General features: G+C 32.5%; 1 protein-coding gene across 1 annotated transcript; it reads right to left on the bottom strand.

Moving 5' to 3' along the window:
* Window positions 1–9,241: 9,241 nt before the first annotated feature.
* LOC127098437 (uncharacterized membrane protein At1g75140) lies at window positions 9,242–11,773 on the bottom strand. The gene has a single exon (XM_051037036.1). It carries the CDS (start codon window positions 11,516–11,518, stop codon window positions 9,557–9,559), a length of 1,962 nt encoding a protein of 653 aa, XP_050892993.1. The 5' UTR covers window positions 11,519–11,773; the 3' UTR covers window positions 9,242–9,556.
* Between the last annotated feature and the right edge of the window lie 2,316 nt (window positions 11,774–14,089).

Genomic DNA, 14,089 nt, shown 5'->3' with positions numbered 1-14,089 from the left:
AAAGTACTTTCGGTGCTTTAGTAGAGTGTCGAATTAGGGCTTCCTCCTTTTGTATCAGTGGTCGACACATAACAGTTGCCCTTAAGACTTATTGTGGTGCAGCAATGGGAAGTCTTTAATATAAATGGGTTGGGTTTACCGTGTTGGATTCATCGCTAAGAGAAGTGGAAAATATTTGGGTGTCGACGTCAGTGACCTTGGAAATAGGTGCATTAAATGTTAGCTCCATCATTGAAATGTGGCCCTAGTTCTATATATTATGGTATGGTGCTTCCCTTTAGGGTGTTCAAGTGTACTCAAGTGTCATTACAATATTAAGGAAAATCTAAAGGTTGTTTTTCATCTGCCCATTTCTTTTACTTGGGACCAGTGATTTACTGCACTTCCCCAATAGATAAAGGTTATTTCCCATTCTTTTGCCATGTTTCCACTATCATTTGCTTTAATCGTTCCCTAAAACTCCAGCTCTTTCAATTAGCACCTCTCTCCTTGTTTTCCCTTCCCTATTTTAGGCATGATAATATGGGAAACGATTATGCAAATGTCATAGTCGTATATAGTAAGGTGGGTGATGTTTCATCTTGCACTGAAATAGTAGACCTATAAATAAAAAATGTCGTATTTTCAGGAGTTAATTGACTCATTGCAAACCTCATTGTTCTCAGCGACAGTCTAGGCTCTGATGAGGGTTCTATCAAAGATGGCAACGAATCCTTAAGTTCTCATATTAACAAAAATACAAATTATTGTGCTAATTTGTATACTTGGGATATTGGTGTTGTCCCATCTTCTCTTGAGCTTGTTAAGGTCCATCCGGATGAACCAGAAACTCGTCTCTTTATTAATTCATTTAGATATGTAAATGGCAAGAAACCTAGTATTAATGAGGTTAGGGATCACCTCAAATTTCAGAGTCATTCCTTGATTAAGGACAAACATTATCTTTTCTATGACAATTGGTAAGACATGGTTTAAAAGTATCTTCAAGGTCGTGCCATGTCTGCTGATGTTGCTTAATACCACCAGAGTTAGTGGGAACAATTCTTTTCTTCAGGAATACTTAGAATTTAGGGGAGGCTTATAGAGATGTGGGATCGTTCTATGATTAGTTTATTACCCATTTCGACCGTAAAAAAAAGAATATGTAACTCCTTCGAGGGGTGATTCATCTTATTCTATCAATGACAATTTTCCAGGCTGAGATTTAAGTTACCCTCTAACAACTTAAAGGAGGTGGTATTGAACCACTTGAGAATTTCCTCGTCTCAAGTGCACTCGGTAGCTTATGCATTTGTCGAAATTGTTGATCTATGTGCTTGCAGGTTAAAGATAATAATTCCTTAAAAGATTCTCTCTAAAGTTTTGATGACGATAATAGTTGTTGATGTTGAAGTTGATGACATTAGCTTTCAACTATATAATAATGGTGACCTAACTAGAAAAACATCTCAAGCCTTGTCAAGAAAAGAGACTCAAGATTGAAGTGCTTATATGATCGGCGTATCTAGCAAAGAATCTTTAAGCCTCATATTAATGGAAGAGATAGTGTGAAAGCTCGTCAGGATGTGTCTGTATGAGTCACCATAGTTTTGTAAAAGTAAGGAAGTAACTCATAAGTTCTAAGGCAACTCTCTCTCTCTCTCTCTCTCTCTCTCTCTCTCTCTCTCTCTCTCTCACACACACACACACACACACACACACACACACACACACACACACACACGCGCGCGCGCGCGCACATTGTAACACCCCAATTTTATTTAAATTATTTTTCAAATAACTTAATTATATGATAATTGTGGTTGTATTGTGTTGATTTGTGTTTTTATGTGTTGTGTACCCTTGGTGTGGGATAGTTGCCTTATAAATTAAGATATTGGGGAGTGCATGAGCAAAAATGTATAAAGGATGGTGTGGTGAGTAAAACTAATTAACTATTTTTATTATTATTTAATTTAATTGTTTAATTTGAGTGAATTATTATTATTGTCATTATTATTATTAAGAAATTAGTGATAATATAATAAGTTAATAAAATAATAGGAATTATAATAAAAGCAAAAATATAAAGGGGATTGAGGAATAGAAACTCAGAGAACGTAACATTTGGGAGAAAAAAGAAGAAATTGAGAAAGGGAAAAGAATAGGTTAGGGCTCAAGGGGAGAATTCAGTATTGTTGAAGGTCAAGAATCTATTGCTAGGAACTCTAAGGTAAAGGTGAGGTTCTGATTATCTAAGGGTTAACAAGATGATGGTGGGTAGATTATGCCATGCGGATTTTGTGTTTTTATTCTCTATGTTCATGTTCATGGTGATATTGTTAATTGTTGAATTGTGTAAATGATGAATTGTTGATGTTAGAATCATGAAATTTGATTGGATTGTTGGTTGTCAATGTTGTGTGAATTGATGATGTTTCGGGTCAGAGTCAGAACTGAGTTATGAATATTTTTAGTGTAAATAAGTTGGGTTTTTGAACTTTGGAAAATTTATTTTCGTGTTAAAATATGGTATAAATGATTTGGGAGAAAATAGGATTTGGGGATGAATTTTAGATGATTTTCGTTTTGGAAAAACTACAGAAAAATGCTTCTGGTACAGTGTAATCGGTTTTATCAGAATTGGAGTAACCAGTTACACTGCTTAAAAACACGTTTCTGGGTAAAATTTAAGGGGTGTAACTAATTACTGGATTTTGGGTAACCTATTACCCTGTGTAATAGAGGTCACGCAGGGGCTGAAAAAAGGGGTGTAACTGATTACCAGTTTTTGGGTAACCGGTTACCGTGTGTGTGTTGGCAGTGGGTTGCGCTATTGGATGTAGTGTAACCTGTTACTGGTTTTGGGGTAACCGGTTACACTGAGAGCATTTCCTTAAAAACTTTAAAAATTCATAACTTTTGTTCTGAGTGTTCGATTCGAGTATCGTTCAAAGCGTCGGAAAGCTGAGAGCGGGTATTGTCATTTAAAATTAGTTTCAATACTTGAAATTTAGTATTTTTCTATATTATGGTGTTGATATGCATTATAATGTTTATGTGGTGGTGTGACATTACCTTTAATGCATTGTTCTTGCTTGTTTTATTGTATGTTGATGTTGTTGGGTTGTATAACATATGTTTGATGCATGATGGTCATTATTGGCGGTGTACATTGACTATGGTGGTGGATCATGATGCATCATATTGTTGTTGCATGTATAATATGTTGCATGCATTCATGTTGTTGGACAAATTTTCAGTTGTTGGTGAGCCTCAAATGTCATTGTGTGGATTGGACCGGTAGCTGATTTCAGAGGATCGAAGTGATGAACCTGAGTGTTCACGTATTGATACCACATGCATTGAGTCGAATTGTTGAGTCTCATTTCATTGTATATTGGTTGCATTTGATATTATGTGGATGATTGATTATGTTGTTATTATGTCGGATGGTTGTTATGTTGGTATTATGTTGCGAATAGTTGTTATGTGGAATTGTGTTATGGAAGGGGTGATGTGCATGTGATAATCTGATGCTTCCTTGTTACCATGCTTTCATTTATATAATTATGATATCTCACCCCTTCTGTTTGAATGTTGCCTCCACGTGGATAACGTGCAGATAATCCACAGTATGAGCTCAAATGTGAGTGGAAGATGAAGTCTTCCGTTTTATTTTTGTGTCAGTATCTGCTCTGATGTGTAACACTGGGGAATTGGAATGATGTGTCTTTCTTTATGATTTAACCTTTCTTATATGACATGTTATATTGATGTTGGATATGTTGAGTTTACTGTTTGTTATTGTTGTTCCGTTGCGATTTAATAAAAGTTAACATTCAGACATGTGGGTATTCCTACTATTTTTATAAATGTAAAGTGTTACATGTCTTTTCAGTTGAGCAGGTTGATTGTATGTTGTAGCATAGCATCCTAAATTGCATGTTGATTTGTTTTACTCTAATAAATGTTTTTAATTTATGCGGGGGGAAATTTAGGGTATTACACACACATACTCAAAAGTCTTTTTCTAAGTTTTTTATATCTTAAAAATATTTTCAAAACTGGGCCAAGTGATTAAAAAACTGTACATTGTCTTTTTTTAAAGCCTTTACCCAATCGATTGGGGACTTAAGTCAATTGACTGGAAAAACTTTTTTAAACCATGCAATCGTTGGATAAGGCCTAAAGGATTAACCAAACGATTAGGACAATATCTTAACTTATGACCTAAAACATAGATTTTATGATTGGTTTATCTCACGAACCAAACTCAATATCCCAAGAGTATCGTGCTCTTAAAAATTAAAACAACAACACAATCAATACAAATTCTTTCGCACAAGTAATGTTTCAGTCAAACGCACCAAGACAACTTAAGTGAAATAAAATATTTATAGATATAAAAAGAGACAAAATAGAAAGATAAATTCCAAAAAAATGTAAAGCTTTGGAAAATGTTGTGAAATGAAATGAGGCGATCCTCCTTTGTATAGGAGGAGAAAAATCCAAAAAAGGAAAAGATCCATGGGCGAATTGAATTGCCAGTCGATTAGATGTCCTCAAAATAATCGATTACGATCGATTAAAATAGAAGAAAGGATACAGGGTAGGTATAAGTCACTAAGATGTTGTCATAATCCTTTGGTTAATTATTTAGGCCTTATCAAATCGTTTGGCTTAATGTTCAAACCGATTGGCTAGTTAAAAAAAAATCCAAGAAATTGGAAAAAGTATCAAATCGACTGAGTAGTTCAAAAAACATTTTAAAAGATAATGGACAATTTCTTAATCACTTAGCTCGGTCTTGAAAATATTTTCAAGATATAAAAAGGTTAGAAAAAAAGTTTAAATGTGTGTGTGAGTTACCTTAGAACTTAAGAGTTACTTCCTTACTTTTACAAAACTTTCATCACTCAGATAAACACATACAGACACAACCTGACGGGTTTTCACACTTCCTTTCTCTCATTACTCTGAGGCTTCAAGATTTATTGTTAGATACATCGATCATATCAGCACCTTCTTCTTGATTCTCTTTTCTTGATGATGAAATTTGTTCCTCGGGAGATAGATGTCGAACTCGACGCTTCAATAAAAGGTTCGGCAAGATAGATTAAAACCACTACACTAATAAGTAATAGTTGATGGAGCAAGAAATAAATAAAGAACACAATCAATTGTTTATCCAGTTCGGTGATACTACACTAATGTCTGAGGGGCTGAATCCACAATCCAAGAAATAGAATTCATTATTAGTAGTTTAGTATAATTAGACTTATAAACAACAACAAACCCTGTGTTGTTCAGTGCCTCTCCCTAACATTACCCAATGACTTTCTATTTAGAGTCTCCCCCTAAATATGAGAACCTACTCACTTTCTTATCTGCCACAAAACCAACAACAGGGACAAACAACCACTACACTCTAGTGATCAACTTCAATCTTCATAGGATGAAAGAATGTTAAATAATATAACTCAACTAGACAAACCTTTTATGTCAAGTTACTGAAACATAGAGGTGGGCATAAAAATATTGATTATAACTCAACTAAATAAATCTTTTATACCAAGTTACTGAAACATAGAGGTGCACATAAACAATTCTACTTTAATCCTATTAGGGAATTAGCATGGAATACAAGGCACATAACCTAACACTCTAAGATATTCAATGGAAGTACTTGCTTTCTAATGTAGGTTTGAGCTCCTTATATAGCAAAGTAACTATGAGATTTTCTCATTGGATAATATCTTTGAATTCGTCCAAAAATAATGTAGAATATGTTGGATATATGTTTTGCTCCTTGAATATCTCCAACAAGATATGATTTTTTTTAATTTAAATTCAAATTCAAATATTTATTTAAATCCAAATTAATCTTTCTCTAGTTGTCAAATAAATCACCTAATCATATCGTTAAATCAATAACAATAAAATCCTTAACAAATTTCTGCAGAACATACTCCAAAACGCAACATTATGGTGTCTATTGCACAAGACCCAGATATCGTACCAACATGTTAGAGCAATCGCGCTCAACATGTGTCCTTTCTGTAGCTTCATACAGCTTTAGCAAGCTAGTCCAATCTTGAATACTTGATCATTTCTCGAAGTTGTTGTTTTTCTAAAATGCAGTCAATCCAATAGGAACAACAATCTCCCCATTTGAAAAATTGCGGCAAAATAACTCTTCAAGATAAGTAACACTCCTTCCATGAGAACAAGTGATAACTAGTATATGTATGGATCTTCAAATCATTTCATCAGCAAAGCACCAACAACAACAAAATTCAGAAGCATCAGCATTCAGAAGCTTACACATAGTCCATTCAATTGCTCTAAACCACACAAACAATCATGTAATCATTCGTAGACTTAGTCATGCATGAATTTAGTATCAAATAGTTTGTAGCATACAATCCTACTAATTAGCATATATCAATATGAAATCATTCACATACTTAGTCATGCACATAAAATCAGTTAGTAATTGATATCATTGAATACTACTAACACACGCACATACACATATATAAAACAATCCAAGGTTAGTAGTACATACCAGATATCTAAAGATCTTCTTAATAATTATTAAGTGAAATTTCTCTAGGATCTGATTGGAATCTAGAACAAAGACATACGCTGAATAAAATATAAGGTCTAGAAGCAGTTAAGTATAAGAGAAGTCCAATTATACCTCAATATACCTTTTGCTCTACCTGTTTGCTTTCATATTTCTTCGTAATACATGTTGGATACATTAGAGTATTGGGTGGTTTACACTCTGACAAGTCAAACTTCTTCAGAAATTCTCTTGTATATTTACTTTGATGGATATATGTTCCTTCTGAATTTTGGTTGATTTGAATCCCCATAAAGAATTTAAATTCTTCCATCAGACTAATCTCAAATTATGTATGCATAGATTTAGAGAATTCTTTGCAAATAATAGCATTAGCATAACAAAAAATAATACCAAAACCAAAGGGTGACATTGATGGAGTCAAAGGACGGAGTTTTTATTTTATAGATGGAATAATGAGTGGGTAATGAAGATTTTTGTGGGGATTTGGTGGGTGGTGAATGAAGTGTTTAAATGGTGAGGGTTTCCAAGGTGAGATAAGGAGGATGAGGATGAACCTTGACTGAAATGAAAAGCTCTTTTAAAAAGTGATTACTTAACCAGTGTATCCGGTTACTCAAATACTATAACCAGTTACAACATTGTGCCAGGTTTTAAATTTTAAAGAAAAAAATTAGACTAACCATGTTTTAAATAAAAAAACGCTGATAATGGTGTAGCGAAATCCATTGATGCATTCATACAATTTGTGTACATAGGCGCCAACATGCATGACGCGTGCATATAGATCGTGTCACTGCATATGGCGCATGCATGCATCCTCTAGGAGCATGTGCCACAGACAGACACTATTCTATACTAGTACAAAAGTTGATATAACAAGACAACACAATGTGACATGCAATGACTACTGTGTACAAAAATTGTATGCATGCGTCATAAGCACCGACTATTGTGTATAAATATTATATATATGCGCCATAGATAGTGGCTACTGTGTATAAAAGTTATATGCATACGTCAATGAGTTTGACTACATCTTTTGTCAATACATTTTTTTAAATTTAAAACATGATTAATTTGATATTTTTTTAAAAATATAATTATTTTTGAATTTATTTTAAAAAACAATCTCGAAATGTTCACATTCTCTCTTTAAACTTCTTTTGTTGATATTTGAAAACTTGTCGTGCACTATCCAAAAAATTGAAGAAAAGAATGATTCATTGCATTGATATAAATAACAAGTTATTTTAGAGAAATTAAAAAAATTGTAAAATATAAAATATAAAATACACTATTGAAAAGCAAATAATTAAATTAATTTTATCAATGGATGAAATTTTAATGTTAATAGATGAATATGATAAATTTTATTTTTAATGGATTGATTGAATTTAATTTTTTAGATTTTTTTTAATAAATTATTAATGGATTAATACATTTTTTATTCATTAACAATGCATATCCTTATTTATTCGATGTTAGTTTACCTCTTTCATTGCCCAAAAGAAACAAGTTCTCATATAATTCCATGAACTTAGAATATATTCAATAGTACTCCTTCAAATTTGAAACATATTTGTATCAAACACATTTTAACTTTTTTTTTTTTTTTTAATATTTTGAGTGAAGATCTATTTGATCTCTTATAAGAACTCAAGAAAATAAAAAATATTATTTAATCTTTTATAAAATTTAACCTGTTCATATTAATTTTTCTTAATATTTTTTTTAAATTAGTTTTTCTTCCTACATCATGTATATTATTTATGTTACATGTATTTTTTAATAATTAAGTGGACAACAATGTTAGATTTTATTTATTAATTTCTTTACTATTAAATTTATTTTTATTTTTAAACAATTTCATATTTGAAAATATTAAACAAAAAAGGTAAAATTTATTCTCAAAGAGAATTGAATTCATGAACCTTTAAGTCAAATCATATATCTTTACCAAAAGCTAATGTAAACTAGTGAAAGATAATTCTTATGATCCGTAGAAACATTAAATGATTTTGAATTTTAAACAAAAAATAATTTAAAATAAGTGAATATTTATTTATGTGTTATTTAAAATAAATAAATAAATAAATATTTATTTTAAATTATTAAGTTAAATATTCATCATTAAAAATATTAATGACATAAACTTATTGTTAAAGATATGATGTGATTTGAAGGTCACTTGATTCAATTCCTTCTAAAAATAAATTTGGACTTTTTTTTTTATATTTTTAAATTTGAATTATTTAAAAATAAAATTGAAAATAAAAATTAAAATAATTTAATATTTGAAAAATGAAAAAAAAAATATAATACACTTGTCCACATAATTATTAAAAAATGCAAATTGAAAGGTCATTCGTGATTTAAATTTTATAAAGAATTTAATAGAATCTTTTATTATCTCAAAAATTAATTTGGGTTTGGATAATTCTTTACTCTTATATTTAATATTTAAGATTTAAGATCAAAAGGAGTAGCGGTTACTAGTTACATTCCTATTGTTTTTATTTGGTCACACATATATATATGTTGTTGCCTAATCCTATCTTAAGCAATTCATCAAGACTTCATATTCTTTATTTACTAAAAAAAGAAAGAAAGAACTAGCCAATACTTAAATATTCATTTCATATTTAATTGTAAAAACAGTCATAAAAATGACAATAAAAAGATGAAATACATATCATAAATCTTAAAATTAGTTATTACTCTATGAAAAGAAGATAGAGTCACTTTTTCTTTCTATCAACTACTTGTAAAGAAAATGCTGTGAGTTTCAAAACAATTGTGTTGTCACAGACACTAAAAGTGAAGGACCTTGTATAACTCAAACACAAGAACATGATTAAACCAAAAAACATTGAAGCTTCTCATAAAAATTTATTTCCCTTGAAAGCTAAAACACAGTGAGACATCAAAGGATTAAAAACTAAGGAAATCTCTTGAACTAGTTAGAGATGAGTGCCGCGCCGCTCAACTGCGATCATTTACAACTTGATTTCCTACAAACATGCCATCTCTTCTTTTCGGGAAACCGGGAGGATCCATAGTCGATGCCCTATATTTAAGCTCGGACGTTGCTCGAAAATCGGGATCGACTGAAGCTGGTCTAGGATTGTGATCAGCGGTACCAAGTCTATAGGTACTTGCTGCTCCACCAGGAAACCTTGTAGGAGAGCCGTACCTTCTAGGCGGTGGTGGACCTCTGAGAGTTCCACTTCTAAGATCCATAACGTCAGCAGAAGTTCTCGAAGAAGAGTCGACAAAAGATCTTTCGCTTGAACTAGATGCCAAGGGAGCACCGGATGCTGATGCTAAGGGATCATCCGGTCCCCACGATGTAAGTGCTTCCTTCTTCTTGGAGAAGAAATGCCAAGCCCCGAAAAGGAAAAGTACAAAGAACAATACCGGACTAGTCCATAACATGGTATTGAACTCGCCTTTAAAGATAGGTAGGTTGGAATGATACATTCCAACATAACCGCCTCCAAGTCCAACGATAACAAGCTTTTCGCGGTCACTAGCTATCAACGGTATCATCACTTTTGTTTCGTCGTCCAGACTCGGCGTCGGATTATTCAAGAATGATGATCTAAGCTCATCGATGCTTGAGGAGAAAATTGGCCGAGGCACCCCGACTCTCACATAATGAGGAGACGAAACATTAAACACAAAAACCTTTTTAGGGTTAACAATAAGCAAGTACCCTTTAATTACCTGCATGGCAAGAGGCTCCTCCATTTCAAACTTCTTCTTATACCTAACTCTGCACTTGAAGTTCATTACATCTCCAAGCAACAGGATATAAATCAAATCACCGTCCGACGTAAATCCATAAGCCTTGGAACGCTCCGTGGCATCGAAAACATAACCTCTAGCAAGAGAATGGTTCAACCCTTCACATTCAGACTCTCTGATTTTCATGCCCCTTAAATCAATTGAGCCCGCACCAGTTTCTGTCAAAAACATAAGCCTTTGCTTCAAGAAAACCAACGGCTTAGTACTCGGCATAACAGAACCATAAAACAAACCGCTTTCCTTAAAAACCTTAATCTTCCCACTAGTATCGGCCGATAGAATGTACTTCATCCTCCTTACAAAATGAACTTCTAACAAAGTTATAGCCAAACCATTCTCGTGATTTTCAGGTGACACAAACTTACCAACATTTTCCATGAACAGCGAACTCCAATCTTCGCCACTCGTTCCCTCCCAAACTCTATGTATCAACATCCCCCCATTTTCATGACCAGTTACAACAAAGCTCTCATTCTTAAAAGCAGAAGTATACGAAACCATAGCCGTAATAGGCGAATCCAATAAAGTATCAAACTCAACCAACACATCCCCATTTCTCAAAAACACATAAACTCTCCCCTTCTCATCACTAACTGCTACATACTTACTTAACCCTTCATGATCCTTAAAAGGCAAAACATTTATACAAGTTGCATCAGAATCCAATTTCACAGCAGATGCAAATTGAAACCTCTCTGACCAAAAAGGAGTATACTTGGTTACAGACATTCCCTTAGCTCTCTCACCATTTTGAGTTTTCCCCTCAAATTCACCACCATCTTCAACAACTACTTTACTATTACTCGATCTCCCATCATCACCACCACCACCCTTTACCTGAGTATACCTACTTTTCTCTTGAGCAACCTTCGGAAGCTCTTGCTGCAATTGCTTTGACTCTAATCTTGCAACTATATCACTCAGATTTCTCACTAACTCTTCAAGCTTATTCAACAAAACTTGTTGATTCAATTGATCATTAGTTGTTTTGTATTCAGAAACAGATTCATCATTGGACGGTGATTGTATTGAACATGATGATTCAGGGGTATTATTAGGGTTACAAGAAACATGAACAGAAGAGAAAAAGATAAACAAACAGAAGATAAAAAGCTTGCCTTTTTGTTGAACCGCCATTGAATTTGAGGTATTGTTGGATCTGAAAAAGGGGAAATTGAGCAGAAATCCAGTTTAGATTTGGGGAATCTGAAGAAAAGGTATTGAATTGGATTTGACTTGGGTTGAAATTAGGTCAAAAACAAAAGGAATGGATTAACTAAGACATGAAACTGAGTTAGAGTTGAAGTGTGTAACATAGGATATTATGATCTGGTCAGATCGGTGGTGTGATATATCTTTGTCAAATAAACTTTAAAGACAATGACAATTTTTTTGTTTATGTCCTACATTCATGCTCCTACCAAAATTTTATATTTTTCTAATATATTTCTTTTCTAGGCAAAAAATAATTCATTGCATGGTTTTTAGTTTTTAGTTTTTATTATTATAAATATTAGATCATAATTATTTACTTTGTATAGTTAAATAATTTTCCTAAAATAAATTATTGGGCCATTGCTTTTTAATTTTCTTTTCATATTACTGGTATGATAAAGACTAAGATGCACGTTTTACTTATGTCGTATGTCATATATGACTTAATTTTAATTTTTTAAAGCTAATTTAATTTTAATTTTATATTAATTAAATGATAATAGTATACTATACATGAGAATTGAGTGTGCAACTTATTCGTGCATGACTTAATTTAAATCTTAGATCCATTAAAAATATATGATAATATTTAAAAAATTTATGTCATATCTATATTTCTCTTCTAAAAATTGAGGTGTGTGATCTACTTATGTCCCATGTAAGACTTAATTTTAATTTTAGTTTCATCAAATTCATACGATATTATTATAGATGTGTGTCATATCCATATCCCCTTCTAAATCGTTTTGTCATTCAATGTCAATATCAATTTTGACCTTAATTATATAATTTTCTAACCATTGTCATGTTAAGGATTTTCTCTAATCTTTCTCACTTTCTCCATCATCTTGATTATGCTCAACATTATAAATACATAAATTTAGCATTGATTTCAAAAGAAAATATGAACTATGCAATTCTAACAACACCATCATTTGTATATGTGTTTTCTCATAATCCAAATATAAGATTTTTTTCTCAATCAAGACTTTCTATTATAAACCTCCTAAAAGAAACAAAATCTCCAATAGCACCAATGTGAAATAAAAAGTAAAAGTATGATAAAAATCTACCTGTTATGAGTCGGTCAAATGCCTAAATGGCTAGGGCCTAAATCAACTCAAATTCACTCTACATGTCTAAGGTATAAAATCATCTCACCCGAAAAGCAATTTATACTCTTCTGATCTTCACTTTCACTATAATCATCATGAATATTGAACTGACTTGGGTGTTGGAGTGTTAACATTGCATGTCCACCCGCACCACCTTATCCGAGATCGACACCATCGATTCAGGATTCCTCACCACTTACTTCAACTATTTATGGTTCTAGCACGGAACAATGACATCGTTTGTGGGAAACAATGTCTGACTCCCGTGTTTTCCATGATCTCACATCAGCTCTTCAATTCGCCAGTTCGAAACCTTCTCAGGTCACCAAATCAAGAGCACCCGGAATAGAACGCGGTGATTTGTCGTGTTTGGTTCAATCAAGCATCATTTTGACTTTAATTTCTCGAATTTCAGGACTTCTTATTCCCTCGTAAATTTCACGAACAAATCATCCTAGATATAAACGCATATTTGTATCATAATTATCGAGGAATGGATGTAACTACCTCCAAGATCGTACCGAAGGCTCCCGATCAACCTTCCAGTCTCGCATCGCCTCAATTATCCGTCAATAATGTGATCTTTACGGTAACTACTTTTGGCGCATATCCATTACTAGAGTACATTTGTGAAGACAAGCTTCCGACGATATATTATGTTTTGATGAAGATAAAGTATCAAAATCAAATGTATTATCAAAGAAGGAAAAAGTTTTAAATTCAAAGAAAACTATGGTGACAAGACTTGGATCACAAACAATCTTCAAGATGACATTGGACTTTATTGGATTGATCTCAAAAATAAGGTAAAAGTAACGGTTAAGCTTTGTATATTACCATATTACTCAAAACAATCTTGCATCCTTCATCTCTAAGCACTCAAACATATTTTAAAGTTAGTTCATTTGAGATCATGTGATTACAAGCTGGTTTTTAGAATTTCAAACGGTTGTATAACTAGTTATACAAATGTGTTAACTAGTTACAAGAACGAAAAATTTAACATTTTTGGAAATCATAGCAGCTATGATCAGTTAACCAAACCCTATAAACAGTTAAAACCAAGAAAATTTTTGAAAATAGTTTTTCAGCTTCAATTGTAGACGGTTACGATAATGTGTTACCGATTATCACTTAAGCAATGACACCTTTTCATATTCAATCCGATTTCAACGATTTCCAAACTTCATTTGTCAATCATGTCAATGATTCATGATATTAGACTATTTTCAAAAGGTATAATTCAAGTATAAATAATTATGAATTCAGATTTCCAAATTACACTTCTTTCTAATAATTCAAATTCATATCTTTCTCAGTTTCCATCTAAGTGTCTTGTGTAACACCCCGAAATTTGAACAATCTATTTAATCAAATA

The sequence above is a fragment of the Lathyrus oleraceus genome, chromosome 6 (genome assembly GCF_024323335.1).
Source record: "Lathyrus oleraceus cultivar Zhongwan6 chromosome 6, CAAS_Psat_ZW6_1.0, whole genome shotgun sequence".
Classification (NCBI taxonomy): Eukaryota; Viridiplantae; Streptophyta; class Magnoliopsida; order Fabales; family Fabaceae; genus Lathyrus; species Lathyrus oleraceus.
The sequence above is the reverse complement of the archived record's forward strand: the minus strand, read 5'-3'. Positions and strand labels throughout refer to the sequence as shown.

Bases quoted from the DNA above. Each gene is read 5' to 3' on its own strand.
- LOC127098437 (XM_051037036.1), bottom strand. From the start codon at position 11,518: ATGGCGGTTCAACAAAAAGGCAAGCTTTTTATCTTCTGTTTGTTTATC.